The 16,175-nt window shown below is 38.5% G+C and overlaps 1 protein-coding gene across 2 annotated transcripts in view; it reads left to right on the top strand.

Moving 5' to 3' along the window:
- Positions 1-16,175, top strand: part of UTP20 (UTP20 small subunit processome component) — an 86,387-nt gene that overhangs the window by 12,270 nt on the left and 57,942 nt on the right. For both annotated transcript variants that reach the window (XM_061417059.1, XM_061417062.1), the window contains 9 exons: positions 2,914-3,069; positions 3,214-3,302; positions 4,925-5,030; positions 8,493-8,643; positions 9,327-9,389; positions 10,170-10,328; positions 11,804-11,880; positions 12,635-12,714; positions 13,080-13,323. In XM_061417059.1, coding sequence (XP_061273043.1) covers positions 2,914-3,069; positions 3,214-3,302; positions 4,925-5,030; positions 8,493-8,643; positions 9,327-9,389; positions 10,170-10,328; positions 11,804-11,880; positions 12,635-12,714; positions 13,080-13,323 — 1,125 coding nt within the window. The remainder of the gene's footprint in view (positions 1-2,913; positions 3,070-3,213; positions 3,303-4,924; positions 5,031-8,492; positions 8,644-9,326; positions 9,390-10,169; positions 10,329-11,803; positions 11,881-12,634; positions 12,715-13,079; positions 13,324-16,175) is intronic.

Genomic DNA, 16,175 nt, shown 5'->3' on the forward strand with positions numbered 1-16,175 from the left:
GATATGCTTATTTGCCATCTGCATATCATCTTTAGTGACATATATGTTCATTTCCTTGATCCATCTTCTAACTTGATTGTGATTGTTTCTTTATTGTTGAGTTTCAAGAATGCTTATATATTCGGATATAAATCCTTTCACCTGCTTTGCAAGTATTTTCTCCCAGTCTGTAGCTTATCTTCCTTCATTTAAGATTTTTCACAGATCAGATGTTTTAAATTTTGACGAGGTCCAGTTTATCAGCTTTTCCTTTTATGGATAATGCTTTTGATGTCGAGTCTAAGAACTTTTTTCCTAGCTGTAGTTCTTAAGTACTTCCTCCTATTTTTCTTAAAATCTTATTTTATGTTTTACATTTAAGTCCATGATCCATTTTGAGTTAGTTTTTGTATAAGGTGTGAAGTTTAGATCAAGTTTCCTTTTTTGCCTCTAAATGTCCACTGCTCTGGCAACATTTGTTGAAAAGGCTCTTCTTTCTCATTGAATCTCTTTTGCATCTGTGTCAAAAATCAGCTGGACATTAATGTGTGGGACTTTCTGGCTGTCTCTTCTGTTCCATTGATCTATGTGTCTCTTCTCCTCTGATGCCACACTGTCTTATTACTACAATAAAATGAATCAGGAAATCTTAAATCCTTCCACTGTGTTCTTCGTTTTCAAAATTGCTTCATCTATTCCTGGTCCTTTCTTCTTCTGTATAAATTTTAGAAGAAACTTGTCTACAAAAAAATCCTTGCTGGAATTTTGTTTTGAATTATATTAAATCTAAAGGTCAGTTTGGGGAGATTTGACAACTCCCTAAAGATACACAAAACTGTTACCTTTATTTACATCAGAAGGATGGTAAGAGGAAGAAAGATGTGATTATTAGCTTTTAGATTATACACTTTTGCATTGTTTGAATTGTTAAAAGGGCTGTGGATTACTTTTTCGGTTTTATTAAAAATGATAGATACTCTTTGGAAGTTAAAGCAAAGTTTATGTAGGTATTTGAAAGGATTCTGCTTACTCTTTTTTCAAGTAGAAATTGTCATTCCTAATAAATGGAAGCATATTAACTTAAAGCAAGTGCCACAGGTTCTGTGTTTTCTTTCTGTAAGAAAACTTCCATCACTAAGAAAATTACTGTCACCCTGTAGAATAACTTGTCTTTGTCTGAATATTCCTGGTCACACTTCATCCACAAATTTATAGTGGAAATTAAAGAAGATAACAGATGTGAAAAGAGTCTTCAGAAGATAAATGTATTCTGTCATTTGACAAATACTTATCATATCAGGTACTGTTTGAGGCACTGGGATATAATAATGAAAAAGGGCTTCTTTGGAGGAAATGATACTCTCAGTGGGGCAAGCTTGTGAGACAGGTAAATAAACAGGATAATTTTAGATAGTGATAAAAGAAAAAGTAAAACAGGGTGTCGAGAGAGAGTAGATAGAGAACAGCACTAGTCCTGTCTGGAGAGGGGACCTTTGATCCAATTGTAATGGTAAAAGGATCCAGCCTGGCCGAGAAAGGCTGGGTGGAAGGTTTTCCAGACAGAGAAGAGAGTTCCTGCAAAGACCGTAGGATGGGAATAAGCCTGTATGTTTGAGGAACTAAAGGAAAGCCTGTGCAGGTAAAGAGCATCGAGAAAGGAAGAGAGTGGAATTAGAGGAAATGAGAGAAGGAGACAAGGGTCAGATCACCCAAGGCCTTAAAGGATGAGGTAAGAATTATGGATTTTATTGGAGGAGCTCACTGGCAGGTGTGATAAAGCAGGGGGATGACATAGCAACTAATGACTTACCTTTATAAAGCATCTCATTTTTTTTTATTTGTAAGATTTTTTGCAGATTATTGAGTCATGGTTAGTACTAGAAAGACTGTATAAACAAGTTCTAAAACAACTTTTAGAAATTACCAATAAAATTAACTCGGTTTTTATCTATCGTAGTTTCTAAGCATTCAGTATCCTGATAAGTATGAAACAAAACAGAGTGCAACTTTTTCATTAACTTTAATGATAAAAGGGTGTAGGAATAAAAACCTGATATTCTACTTCAATTTCATAACAAGTTTACCAGACTGGTCATGGAAGGATAAATTATAATAGCAGATCATTTTATTTATTGCTTCTTTGACTTTCCTTTCTGTTAGATTCTGTCTTTGAAATAAGACTGAGGTAGAGTTCATTGGTAAACAAAAATACTGCCAAAGTAACAGGTACCTAAAACTGAGTGTCATGTCAGAAAATATCATTGAGTAAACAGTTACCAGATTAAAGCAGCAGAGGAAGTAACTTCTAATACGGTCTGAGCCGCCAGGGAAGCCCCTTAATCATTTTATCATGATAAAAAGGAAAGGGGGCGATGGAAGAAGTCAGTTCATGCCAATAAATTACCTTAAACACTTGTCCATCAGTAGTTCAAATTCAGAAATAATACCTAAAACTGGAAGAGACTTGCTTTGCAAGTTATGAAGCAAATTAAAATAGAAATAGAAAGCAGAACCAATGGATTTGAAAAAAACCTTGTCACTGAAAATCAGTAAATGAGTCACATTTGTTTAGTTATTTGTATTCAACCATCAGCACCAATTCCCTCCTCTCTGCTAATCTCCACACATGGAAAGGAACCAATTTTTAAAAATTAATTTAATTGAAGTATAGTTGTTTCACAATGTTGTTAGTTTCTATTGTACAGCAAAGTGAATCAGCTGTATGTATACATATATTCCCTCTTTTTTGGATTTCCTTCCTAATTAGGTCACCACAGAACACTGAGTAGAGTTCCTTATGCTATACAGTAGGTTCTCACTAGTTGTCTATTTTATACATAGTATCAGTGGAGGAACCAATTTTATTTTGAATTTCAGAGGGCAAAAGCAATTATCTCCTTTCTTATTTTAAATATTCATCTTTTCTTCTTTCAGATCCTATATAAGGCAGAAGAAGACGAAATCCAAGGAAGGAAAGGAACAGATCTCAGTGTTGGAACATCTTTTATCTATAATTCAGTCACCCCCGAATCAAGATACTACTTACCTTTCATGTTCTTGGGCGGCCCTTGTTGTGTTACCTCATATTAGGTGAGAAAATCAACTGTGTTAAATTGTGAAAAGTATTTTAGCAAACTGATGAAAATATTTATTAGTCATTTTTTTGCTATTTCATGAAAAAGTTGTTGAATGCCAGTTTGAGTGTTTCCGTTTTTCTCTCCACTTCTTGGACAGGCCCCTGGAGAAAGAGAAGGTGATACCACTAGTCACCTACTTCATCGAGTCACTCTTCATGACTGTTGACAGAGGGAGCTTTGGAAAAGGTCAGTTACAATCACCATTTGTTCTCTTGTCTGTCTTTCCTGGCACACCCAGAGGAACTGTAAACACATGGGTACCAGAGAATAGTACCGTCATTGTATTCTGGCAGAACCCCCCTGAGTATAAATAGGGAAGAAAGAGGCTGAGATGTAATTACGAGGGCTCCACCTCGTAATCAGGTCAGGATGGTCTGAATATTTGCCTGAGTAAATTCAGTAAATTCAGTAATGCTACTGTCAAAGAAATGAGATCCAACTTCGAGTACCAGCTTGTGTCTTCTTCGCATCTTCTGTGCCCAGTCCAGCCCCAGTGTACACTTGTCCTTCAGCATTTACTTATTCTGAGCAAGACACTCTCTTGTACCCGCTCCAGCTACCCTTACATATGTGTCCCTTCTGCCTGGAGTCCTTTCTAGGTCTGTCATCATTCAGTGAACTCTTACTTAGCTTTCAAAACAATGCCAGCACAGTATCTCTAGGAAGGCCTTCGACTCATCCAGGGAGAATTAGATTGCCCTGTCCCAAACACCATTCCTGTTGTATACCTGTCCATCTCTCCCTACTCCCTGATAACAGCAGTTTAAAAGTAAGCATTTTGATCAAAAGAAGGTAAGTATTAAAATTTTGCTACAATTAAAAAATAAATAAAAGTAGGTATTTTGTTTTATTCTAGCTCAGTATTTTTTTTCCTAATCTGTATATATGGTAGTCACTCATTTAAATATTAATGTACTATGTTCTGTGTTTAGTATCTATTTAGATACTAAACAGACATGTTTAGAGAATTTCCAGTGCTCAGTAGCCACGTGTGGCTAGTGACTGCCATATTGGATTGTGGCTACACATTGGCACATGTATAGAGTATTTCTACCATTGCGGAAGGTTCTACTGGATAGCCTTGTTCTAAGGCTAGAGCAGAGGTCAGCAATTTTTTTGTGTAAAGGACCACACGGTAAAGATTTTAGCTTTTGTGGGCCACGTTCAGTCTTCAGTCTTTGTGGCATATTCTGTTTATTTGTTGTTTTAAACAACCCTTTAAAAATGGGAAAAGCATTCTCATTTTGTTGCCCATATAAAACCAGGGTTGCCATTGCCTTCTCCATGTAAAACCAGACTACCTACACAGTCTGACTTGGGGGTCATAGTTTGCCAACCTTTGATCTAGATTTAGATGATTATCTAACTAACATAAATTGAGTGGATTATAGATGGTAGCCATTAGATATGTGATTTCTTACAAATTGGAGTCATGAAATCAACTTGAGTTTTATACAAAGATAATTTCTTAGCTTTTAGAAAGTCTAAGTCTGTTCTCCTCAAAAGTTGTAATTTTGATAATGCCAGTCAGTAGAACCATTGAATTTTCTCATCTCAGTTGAAGGGAACATATATTTTTACTCTCTATTTCTGAATATATTTTTCTCTTAAGAAAGTTAAAGACTTGAAACCTCTTTCAGTTCCTTTCTGTTATATTCTGACATTTGACAGAAAATCCTTTAGAAGGCACAGATTCACTTTAATTTAGGAGCTCTGTATAAATACCAAGTGGTAGATAAATGAGAGGTCTGATAGTTATTGTATCAAAGAAATAAATAATGTGGTCTCGCCTGTTTTTCTGCCTTTAGGAAACTTATTTGTTCTTTGTCAAGCTGTAAATACTCTGCTAGGTTTGGAAGAATCTTCTGAACTTCTTCGTTTGGTTCCTGTGGAGCGGGTGAAGAACTTAGTATTGTGAGTAGACATATCTTCCATTTAGCTTAATGATGAATCAGATATAAAGGCTTCTGTGTTTGTGAAATCTTGGATCTGTTTTTTACCTGAGCTGTATTCACATAGCAAATTTATTATCAATTTAAATACTTCAGTTAAAATAAGAACATTTCAGATACAGTCTTTAAAGATGATTCATCTTTGTAAAAGGTATTGTATTGTGCATGTAAATTTATAGTATCACAGAGTGTTGTGGGTATATAATGTCAGTCACATGACATTGCACAGTGGTTCCAGCATATACATTTCTGCTGCTTTCACCATCTTTCTCAGCTTTACACATTTAGCAAACTCCCCTGTGGTCCTTCACTATATACCAAACAATTCAGTTTTTGGTCTCTTAAGTTTATTTTGATTTGAGTCGTAACACAGGGCCATTACTGGGAGCCATTCAGCTTAGCACCACTTCTAAAAATCAGGCCGTTTGAAATTCTTGTAGTTTGCTTCCGTTTCCAGAGTCTAATCCAATTTATCTCCATGCTTTTAAAAATATATTTGTTCATTTACTTCATTCAATAAATAGTTACTGCTTTTCTCATATACCAAACCCTATTCTGGGCACTGGGAGACACAGTATATGAAACACAAAATTCCCTGCCGTCATGGTGCTAACACACTAGTCAACTACATATTTTAAAATATGTAGCCTGTTGGACAGTAGTAGAGTTGGGATAGGGCGAGTCTGGAGGTTGGGAACAATAGGATTTTTAACTAGGGAAGTCCTTACGAAGAAGGGGGCATTTGAGCAGAATCGCAGAAGCAGTAAGGGAGTAAGCCATGGGGATGTCGGGGGCCTGGGGGAGATGTGAGTGCTGGGGCTCCATGCAAGTGCCTGACTAGAGCATCAGGGAGCCACTGTCACTGAGCGGAGCTAGGAGTGGTAGTAGGCGAGGTGGAGGTGGCGGGCAGAGCTTGACCTCTGGCCATCGCAGGGCCTGGGCTTTTACTCCAGAGTGAAAGGGAAAGCCCTGGGTTTGTTTTTTTTTTTTTTTGATAGGGGAGTGACTCAGGCTGAAGCAGGATCACTCCAGCTGCTATATTGAGAAGAGATTGAAGGAGGATAAAAGAGACCAGTTTGGAGATTTACTGCAATAATACAATCTGGGCAAGGCAGCCCTGTCTCTACTGTTAATTGAATTGCCTTAAATTCCTTTAAGGAGAGAATTTGCTGTCATCCTACTTATCATATTACATATGTTGCCCCCTAACCACAGTTTCTTTAAAATCATCAAAGTTCTTACACTGTGTTCTTCAGTGGGAAGAATTTAAGGCATCTGTGGAGGTTTTGAAACAGAAAGGCACTCATAACAGAGTAGGGTTTGTCTGTCCTCTGCAGAAGGCCAGCTGGTCTCCCAGGCAGGTGCTCTTAGCCTTGGAGGTCTGGAAACCTCTAACAGGAATGGATCAGCTTGGAGGGTGGCGATGAAAACTCCAGTTGTAAAAGTTGTAGGTGGAGGCCTATGTGCTGATGTGGGCTGGTTGTTGGTTAAGCCAGAGGTTTCACAGCCACGACAATCTGGATTTGAACCTTGTCTCTACTACTTACCAGCTCGATAGCCTTGAGTTAGTTCATCTCCACTTTATTCTCAAAAAGGAATAGCAGTATATCCCTTCTAGAGATTGAATCAAACCCTGAGTGCAGTGATAACTATGCAAATTTCATTTATTGTATTTTTATTTTGTGCTGGTCTCTCTTCTGAGTACTTTCTGTATGTTAATTAATGCAATCTTCACAACTCCCTGAACTGGAGGTACTGTTCACATTATAATATGGGAGAATTAGAGCTCTTAAATAAATTCAGGGGCTTCCCTGGTGGATCAGCGATAAAGAATGCGCCTGCCAATACAGGAGACACAGTTTTGATCCCCTGATATGGGGATGTCCCAAATGCTGTGGAGCAACTGAGCCCGTGAGCCACAGCTACTGAGCCTGTGCTCTGGAGCCTGTGCTCTGGAGCCCGGAAATTGCAATTACTGAAGCCCGCATGCCCTAGAGCTTGTTGCTCCACAAGAGAAGCCACCGTAATGAGAAGCCTGCGCACCACAGCTAGGGTAGCCCATTCTCTGCAACTAGAGAAAAGTCCGTGCAGTAGTGAAGACCCAGCACAACCCAAAAAACGTTCTTAATTAAGTCCAGACTCCTAGGTGCTCAGTACCCACTGCTGCCCTGTTGGGAACCACCATCTCTCATCTGATGACGACAGTAGCTTCCTAACAAGGTTCCTTGCTTCCATCCTGGCCCTGCTGCTGTCTGTTTTGTACCCATCAACAGCAGTTCTTTTCAGTTGAAAGAGTACATGTCACTCTTTTGCCAACAACCCTCTGACACTGAATTTTAGCCAGGGGCAATTCTGGAGACTTTTTGATTGTCACAACTGGGGGCTGCCAGTGGGGTCTGGTGGGTAGAGGAGCGTCCTGCAGAGCACAGGACGGGCCTACAACGAAGTCCCTGGTCCACACGACAGTGGAGCCACTATTGAGAAACCCTGCACTCATGGTATCCAGCTCCCGTGGGATGAAGTCCACAGTCCTCACGGTGTTCCTTGGGGCTCTGTAATCTTAGCCCTGGCTTCTGACCTCATCCCCCATCACTCCTCGTTCTGTCTGTTCCAGCTGGAGTGGCTGCCTCAATTCTGCTCACAGAGGCAGGCACACCTATCTGGGAATTAGCATTGCTGTTCCCTGTGCCTGGAATGCTTTTCTTCCAGGTGTCCTGCAGCTCACTTCTTGACTTCTTCAGTTTCTGCCTTCCGTGACCACCCCTCACCCTCCCCCTCTCCCCCACACCAGTCTTCTCAGTCCAGCCTCCTTTCCCCAATTTGTTTTTGTCCACCATCCTCACCACTGTCATTAATTATTTACTTGTGGGCTACATTCTGCTATTAGAAAAAGGGACTTTTTCCATGGTTTCCTGCTATATCTAGGAAAAGTCACTGGTACATGGTAGACACTCAATACATATTTGTTGGAGGATAGTACACAGTGGTTAAGTGGCTTATTTGGGGTTCCATCTCTGATGGGGATGGGCTGACTACCCTACCCCAGAGCTGGTGTGGCAGCCCCTGCTCTGTACCTCTTCCCTCATAACTCAGTGCCTAGCACATGGAAAACACCCCACAAATATTACATATCCTCTCATATGTCATTGTCATTTATTGCTGAAAAGACAGCATTGGACTTTAGTCACAATACAGTATTATAATCCTGTCTCTGCCTCCACTTGGCTGTGTGTCCTTGAGCTTGTGACTCACTATTGCTGAGCCTCAGATTCTTCATGTCTTAAGTGATGCTAAATGTCCACATATAATTTTTACCTGTTCGGTCTTATATTTCCGTCAGTGATAATCTTCTGTGGTTTTTAGTATAGCCTGACTTCTTTGGGGTGTGTGGCACACTTGGGGTCTAATAAATATCTCGTTGCAGAACGTTTCCTTTGGAGCCGTCTGTGTTGCTGTTGGCTGATCTCTATTATCAGAGATTATCCTTATGTGGCTGCAGGGGGCCACTTTCGGAAGAGGCTTTAATGGAATTATTTCCCAAGTTACAAGCAAACATTTCAACTGGTATATCCAAGGTACTGTGGTTTTGTGGTGTATTCTCTGCCTCTCATCTTTTGTTTTTATTTGTATTACCAGGGGTTGTCGAGCTCCTTAATCAGAAAATGCTGCTTTGAGGTGGTTTCTGTTTAAAGCCATGATTCCTAAACACTGACCTACAAGCTGATTACAGCAGGATTAATTAGGGAGCTTTCTAAAGATATAGATTCTGACTCCCCACAGCCCCAAGTTCTGATTCAGCAGGCATAGGGTCGAAGTAAAATATCTACATGATTTTTCAAAGACTTCTAGGTGGTTCTGCTGCTCCTTAAGGTATATAGAAATACCGGAACATGTTATTTATAAATAAGGATCACTAATTTCAATGGAATTAGAAGTTCAGTCAGAATCTTTGCACTTATATTATAGAGATGCTTATAGTGTCATAGTTCAAAATAACATGGTTTTATGAGCATGGTTTTATGGTTTCGTTATCTTCTCAGCCTAGTCTGGTCGTTAATTGTCCCATGGACCATTTGAATAAGGTGTTGGTTGGTGTTAGAGTATGAAATAAAAAATAGAATAAACATGTATTACTCTGACAAGTGGTAGATGTATCATTTATAATTCCATGAAACTTAACTCTAGCTCTCATTGACTCTATCAGTTTCTTCTTGCATTTCAACTTTGGAGTTTGAAACATGCCTTTTAATTCCTGTAGATTCGACTTTTGACAATAAGGATCCTAAACCACTTTGAGGTTCAGCTTCCGGAATTAATGGAGGTATTTTAACTGTTCATTTTGGATAACTTTAAAAAAAAGTAATATGATATTATTTTTCCTAAAATGATAATTTTGCAGAAAATTCAAATGCTATGTAAATATCTATCACAAAATTTGAAGAAAGAAAAATTGTAATTCTTTTTCCCACCCCTTCAGTAAGGCCATCACTGAAAATCCAGTTACTGGGTGACTGTTAGACTTTTGTACATATGTATATAATTTAGTACATACTTACATAATTTAAACAAATGGTGTCACACAGGGTTTTCCATATCAGTTCCTCCAGCCCTACCTCATTTCTTTTGAAGTTTGAATACTGCTCCACGGTTTAAAATGTTGTATTTAACCAGTTCTCTCTCAGTGGATGCTTAGGTGGGTTATTGGTAGTCTTCATCATTTCCAATAATACTGCTGTATACATCCTTACACAGGTATCTGTACAGTAACACAAATGATTGCTTCCAGAAGTAGAAATTACTTCTACTTAGAAATAGAATTGTATAGTAAAAGTATATATACATTTGCTTTATTTTGACAAATGTTGCCAGTCTAGAGATTTTTTTACTTTTCATGCCTGTGCTAGACCTTAAACATAAATTACTGACCAAAAAGTAAGTAGTGTGAAGAAGAAAGAATCATTTACTCCAAAAATGTGTTACTTATTTAATTTAAAACATTAATATATGCCAGTTTTTATCTTTCAGACTTCTGTGCACATTTGATACTCTTTTTGGAAAATAAAAACACTGACATTCCTCTTGGTTTCCTGTGGTTGTTCAGGATGATGGGCTCTCAGAGCATCAGTCTGTCTTCGCTATACTGCGCCAGGCAGAACTCGTGCCAGCCACTGTGAACGATTACAGAGAGAAGCTTCTTCATTTGAGAAAACTCAGGCATGATGTAGTGCAGTCTGTAGTCCCTGATGGGCTGTTACAGGAGGTAAAACACTTTATTATTTAATTTATACTTTAAGATCTGCCTCGCTAGCTTTTTTTATAAAAGGGAAGTATACCAAGTAGAAAAGTGGAGAGAATTTTTTTTAAAAAAGAAATTTAAAAAAAAATTTTTAATAAATTCCCAGCTCTGTTCAGAGTTTTGAGATAAATGACTCTGCAGCCTTTTCAATAGCAACAATACTCTATTATCCTCCCTTCTTCTGCGTGTGTATAGTATGTGAGAATAAGGGAGCTTCCCTGGTGGCTCAGATGGTAAAGAATCCACATGCAATGCGGGAGACCTGGGTTTGATCCCTGGGTTGGGAAGATCCCCTGGAGGAGGGCATGGCAACCCACTCCAGTATTCTTGCCTGGAGAATCCCCACAGACAGAGGAGCCTGGTGGGCTACAGTCCATGAGGTCTCAAAGAGTCGGACACAACTGAGCGACTAAGCACACACGGGGGTAAATAGTAAGTAGGTGGCAGCAGGAGGAGAAATGTCCAGTTAACAGCCAGATACAAAGAATTAAGGCTTTCAAATTGTGGTGCTGGAGAAGACTCTTGAGAGTCTCTTGGTTGGATGGCATCACCAACTCAATGGTCATGAGTTTGAATAAACTCCAGGAGATAGTGAAGGACAGGGAAGCCTGATGTGCTGCAGTTCATGGGGTTGCAGAGTCGGACACAACGTAGCGACTGAATAGCAACTCACCTCCAGATTTTTTCAGTGCAGCAGGATGTCAGCCCTCTACCTTTTCTATGAGGCATTTTCTGTCCATGACCCTTGATGATATATCATGATCCCTTTGGGAAGAAGGCCAGTGGAGGCATTCCCCTTTCTGTCAGAGCAGTTGTGTTCCTAACTTGTTTTGTATGTCCTATGTTATGTTTCACTTGGAAAAGGGTTCTGCTGCTAAAGTAGATACAAGCACCACCCCCCAATAACAGTGAGACTACTATGTTACATGATGCTTCCTGAGCACACGGGGATGCTGGTGACAGTGGTTGTCATTCCAAAAGGGACTGAGAAGACTTCAGATCCTCTGAACTAAATTCTTGATGTATAGTCTTAAGAACTCATATCTGTTCGTGAAGCCTCAGCTGCCACTCACAGAGTACTGTGCTGGATTCTTAGGCACCTGTACTTTCCTGGTTACTGTTCACATTTTGTCTAGTCAGGTGATGGCAATGTTTGTTAGAAATGAGTTTAATCATGAGTTAAATCTGTTTATTCAGATACATTCTTCCTGCATAAACATCTGGAGTGGGTTCGAATACTAGGTTTGCTTTAGTGATTCTTTTCTGTTGAATAGCCAGTGACATTTTGGGGAGAGGAGGAAAATTACTGTAACTGAAATCTGAATTGGTACCAGAAGTTTTTTTTCTTAAAACACAAGCTTCCTTCCAAACCTCAGGTTGTCCTAAGTCACGATATTTGCATTTCAATGCTGATCTGAACTAGTTCTCTATGATTGCAGGTGCCACTTCGTTATTTATTAGGCATGTTGTATGTAAACTTCAGTGCTCTCTGGGATCCTGTTATTGAACTCATAAGGTAAGCCTGGGTGAAATGGATGAAGCTGTTGTGCTTTCATTACTGCAGAATGATGGAGCCAGTATTGTCCTCCAGGGCATGATTTAAATGACTGGATGTGTATAGTATTTATAGTTACCTTAAAGACACTCTGGGACAAGGTGAAGAAAAGGTAAACACTAATTATTCTATCTGATACCAAGTGTTTGACAAGTCAGGTGTTTTATATATGTTTCTCTGTGCTTTGAAATCACTTTGAGGAACTTCCTCTTTTTACTTTATGTTGCATGTCTATATTATTGAATTTTTTATAGTAACAGTAATATAATAATAAAACTAAAAATTATAATACATAATTTTATTTATATATATATATAAAATCATTGAGCCAAACTTTAATTTAAAAATAAGGACTTCTTAAAACCTTCGCTATCTAGTATCCAAAACCGTTTAATTCTAAAGGACTGTCATAATCATATGAAAAATGCATATGTTGTGTCTCATTTGTAGAAATCTGTTCTTTTGTAGGCATTTGTCTTCAGGTGGTCTACCCTTTTTGTCAGATTGGAAATATATTATGTGTGCCCTCTCAAAAGCGTAACTATCAGTTCTAAGTAGTGCAAGCGTTTTGAAAAATAAATATAAAAGTTGCTTATGACTCAATTCAGGGATAACTTAATATTTTAATTATATCCTTTTTTACTTTTTTTTTCCCTATGAGATCTCTCAAAATAAGACCTATATCACATGTTTGTTTTATAATCTTTACTCTTAGTTCTTATGCACATGGAATGGAAAATAAGCAGTTTTGGAAAGTCTACTATGAGCATCTAGAAAAAGCAGCTACACATGCTGGTATGTAAAGGAATTTAAAGAAGAGAACTGAGGAGTGGGGGGAATGATTGTTTATTAATTATTTTTTGGCCACGCTGTGAGGCTTGCAGGATCTTAGTTCTTGAACCAGGGGTTGAAACTGTTCTACTTGCAGTGGAAGGGCAGAGTCCTCACCACTAGACAGCCAGGGAATTCCCTAATTTCTGTTGCTTAATTACACATGAAATTGGGAAACAGAAATGAGAAATAAATTATCTTTAATAACCTTTGGATACGGTTTATTGTTTGCTTGTATTACTAGAGAAGGAAATTCCCCCACTGGAAGACATACATAGATGTTATTAGTAATATTTCTCTTCTGGTTATGATGACCTTTTTTCTTTCAGAGAAAGAATTGCAGAATGACACAAGAGATGAGGAGAAGTCTATTGGAGATGCAGATTGGGAGCAGACTCAGGAAGGAAACGTTGGAGCTCTTTATCACAAGCAGTTGACATTGAAAACTGACCTTCAGGAAAGACTGGACCACACCAATTTTCGTTTTTTGCTCTGGCGAGCTCTGGCAAAATTCCCAGAAAGGGTAGAGCCACGGTCCAGGGAGCTTTCCCCACTTTTCTTGAGATTTATCAAGTAAGTGTTCTTTGCTAGGAATATGTCCCTAGTAGGGTATGAGGAAGAGAAGGTACAAAGTGAAATTCCCAGATTGGCTGAGTTCTTACATCTGTCATCTTTTCAAATCACTAGCACATCTCTAAAGCACCGGCTCTGTGAATAACAAATAAACTAGTTTTGTTCACTTGTTCTTACATGAATCAAAATCTAACCAGCTCATAAATGGTGTTAATAAAAAATTCCAGGTTGCAAAGTGAGAAAGGCCGTACTGACTTAGATCAATGCACAGTGGCCTTGTTGTTTCTTGCCCTATTGTTCATTGTTGTTTCGCCTGCCTAGGGCTTAAAAGTACTTTCAGGTAACTCAACCCCAGCCACTCTGTTTTGAACCTCTTGAATGTTTCTCATGACGCTGAGGAATGTGCTCTTAAAGAATAACAAGAACTTTCTGGAGTACTGTTTTACTTTGACTAGATACGCTCTGTGAAGAGTCAGATTGCTTTAAAATGCTAAAGATAAGGGGTGCAGAATATAGAACAGTACTAGTCAATCAAAGGTAAATTTTCCGTTATCATTTTGTTACATGGGAAAATGGTGTAGGGTTGGGTTGGGCAGACCACAGACCACGGCCTGCCAGCCTTCCCAAGGAACAGCAGGGTGATCCAGGAAGAAAGTAGTTGGAGGTGAAAGCAAAAAATTTAACAGGAGAATGAATTTGTGTAGGGGCTTTGAAGTGGCAGTAAAGACTTGGGTTTTTATCGTCAGTGGAATAGAAAGCCTTTGGGAAGGTTAAACAAGGATTACGCAACTAATGTTTTCTCGAGGATTTTTCTGGCTTCTGTTTTGAGAATGGACTGTGGGACAGAAGTGGTGAGGGCAGAAGGACTGGGGAGGGGAGTTGGGAGGAGATGGCAAAAATCTGTGCAAGAAATGATGGTGACTTGACCATGGTGGGAGTAATGCAGATGGTGAGAAGTAGTTGAATTCTGGACACTTTTCAGATTTCAATTTAAAATGATACGTTTTTGAAGAATCACAACTAGATTAACCTGAGGCATTTGCTAACATTACATGTAGGATAGGGATTGTGAGTGGTGGGGGTTATGCAGGAAGGAAAAAAGGGAGAAATTAAGGATATCTATAAGGTTTTTTTGGGCCTGAGCAACTGGAAGAAGAAAGTTAACCATTGACTGAGATTGGAAGAAATGCAGAAGTTTGCCGATTTGTGGGGAAGATCAAGAGTTGTTTTGTTTTGTTTTGTTTAAAGACATATTAAGTTTGGGACACTAAACAGACATCTAAGTAGAGATTTCAAGTAGACAGTTGAAGGTGGAGTTTAAAGTTCAAAGGAAAGGTTTGCTTTTAAGATAAGAAATTTGAGACTCATCAGTATATAGATGGATTTTAAAAGTATAGGGAGTGAAGTCACACCTGGGGTGTAAATGTAGGGAGAAAAGATTTCCAAGGACCATCTGCAATATTCAGAGGTTAAGGAACCAGCAAAGGAGTTCAGGAAAGAGTAATAGAAGAACTAAGACCACTCAGTATTTCTTAAAGTAATCAGTGGAATCAGATCTCTAAGACATCAATTAGATGAAGAATAAGAATTGACTTTTGGCTTTAGAATTGACCTTAACAAGAGTTGTTTTAGTTAATCTGATAGGGATGAAAGTATGATTAAAATGGGCTTCAGAGAAAATGGAGAAGAAAAATGGAAATGACAAGGATGGACAGTTCTTGTAGAAAGGAAGCAGACATAGGTGGAAGGAAGTGTGGGAACGGAAAGAAGGCCTTTTGTGGTTTTACTGTTTAACTTAAACAGTCTCTGTATGTAATGCTGGTATGAGTGATCCAAAAGGGAGGGGAAATTAGTCATGCCAGAGGGGGTAAAATCGCTAGAGCCCTGTCTTTGAATAGGTAAGAGGAGAAAGGATCCCATGCATAAATAAAAAGGTTTGCATGAATAATTCATTCTGGGAAAGGTTACAAAGCAAAGATGCACACAAGTCAACAGATATGGTGGTAGTAGTGTGATGATTTTCTCTTTTTCACTCTTTGGGCTTTAATTTATTTCTAGAACGAGAACAGTGACATTTAGCTTCCTTTCCTTGTTTTGAAGATCATGTAAAGTAATGTTTATCATTTGTTTCGTGAATTTCAAGGAGCTGTACCTATGTAAGCTGGTATTAAAGCTGTTAGTAGGACATGAAGTTCCTGTCATGTTGATTTTTTAAGTTTTTCCGTAAAGAAATAAATTACTCCTTAGCCTCATGTAAACGTCTATCTCTAGTAGGGCTAGGTACTGTAGGGGTGGGGATGGAGAGAGGAGGCTGTAACAGGAAGTGAGTCTCTTGAGTTTAAAAAGATAATGACTGAAAAGATATAATTTTTAAAAAATGTTTAAGATTAATTGGCACTTACTACCTATAACCAATATCTTGATAGATGATCCAAACTAATGGAAAACCCAAGAGTTACCTTTAAGTCTGGCTTTGAAATACATTATAGGCTTTTACTTTTGGGGGGTTATACATTTATACTTTTAAATATTTTTCAAATAATTTGATATTAGTACTAACTGTGAATCCCTTGTAAACATTTTCTAAGAAGCCCAAACCAGCAGCAGGAATGAATGACTAACAATAGAAACAGTATCTTAATAATAGGTGACATTTAATGACTACTTGCTGTGTCTTATAGACCCTCTTATAAGTGCTTTGTATGAACTATCTTATTTAGTAAATGAATGAATGAGCATGCTGTGCTTGGAGGTAAAGGTTAAAAATACGTCATTTGGTTAATTGAGCGTTGAGAGTATAATACAGATGTTTTTAAATAGTGATGGTACAATTTGTAAAGGACAGAGCAACT

This window comes from Bos javanicus, chromosome 5, assembly GCF_032452875.1.
Source record: "Bos javanicus breed banteng chromosome 5, ARS-OSU_banteng_1.0, whole genome shotgun sequence".
In the NCBI taxonomy this organism is placed as follows: domain Eukaryota; kingdom Metazoa; phylum Chordata; class Mammalia; order Artiodactyla; family Bovidae; genus Bos; species Bos javanicus.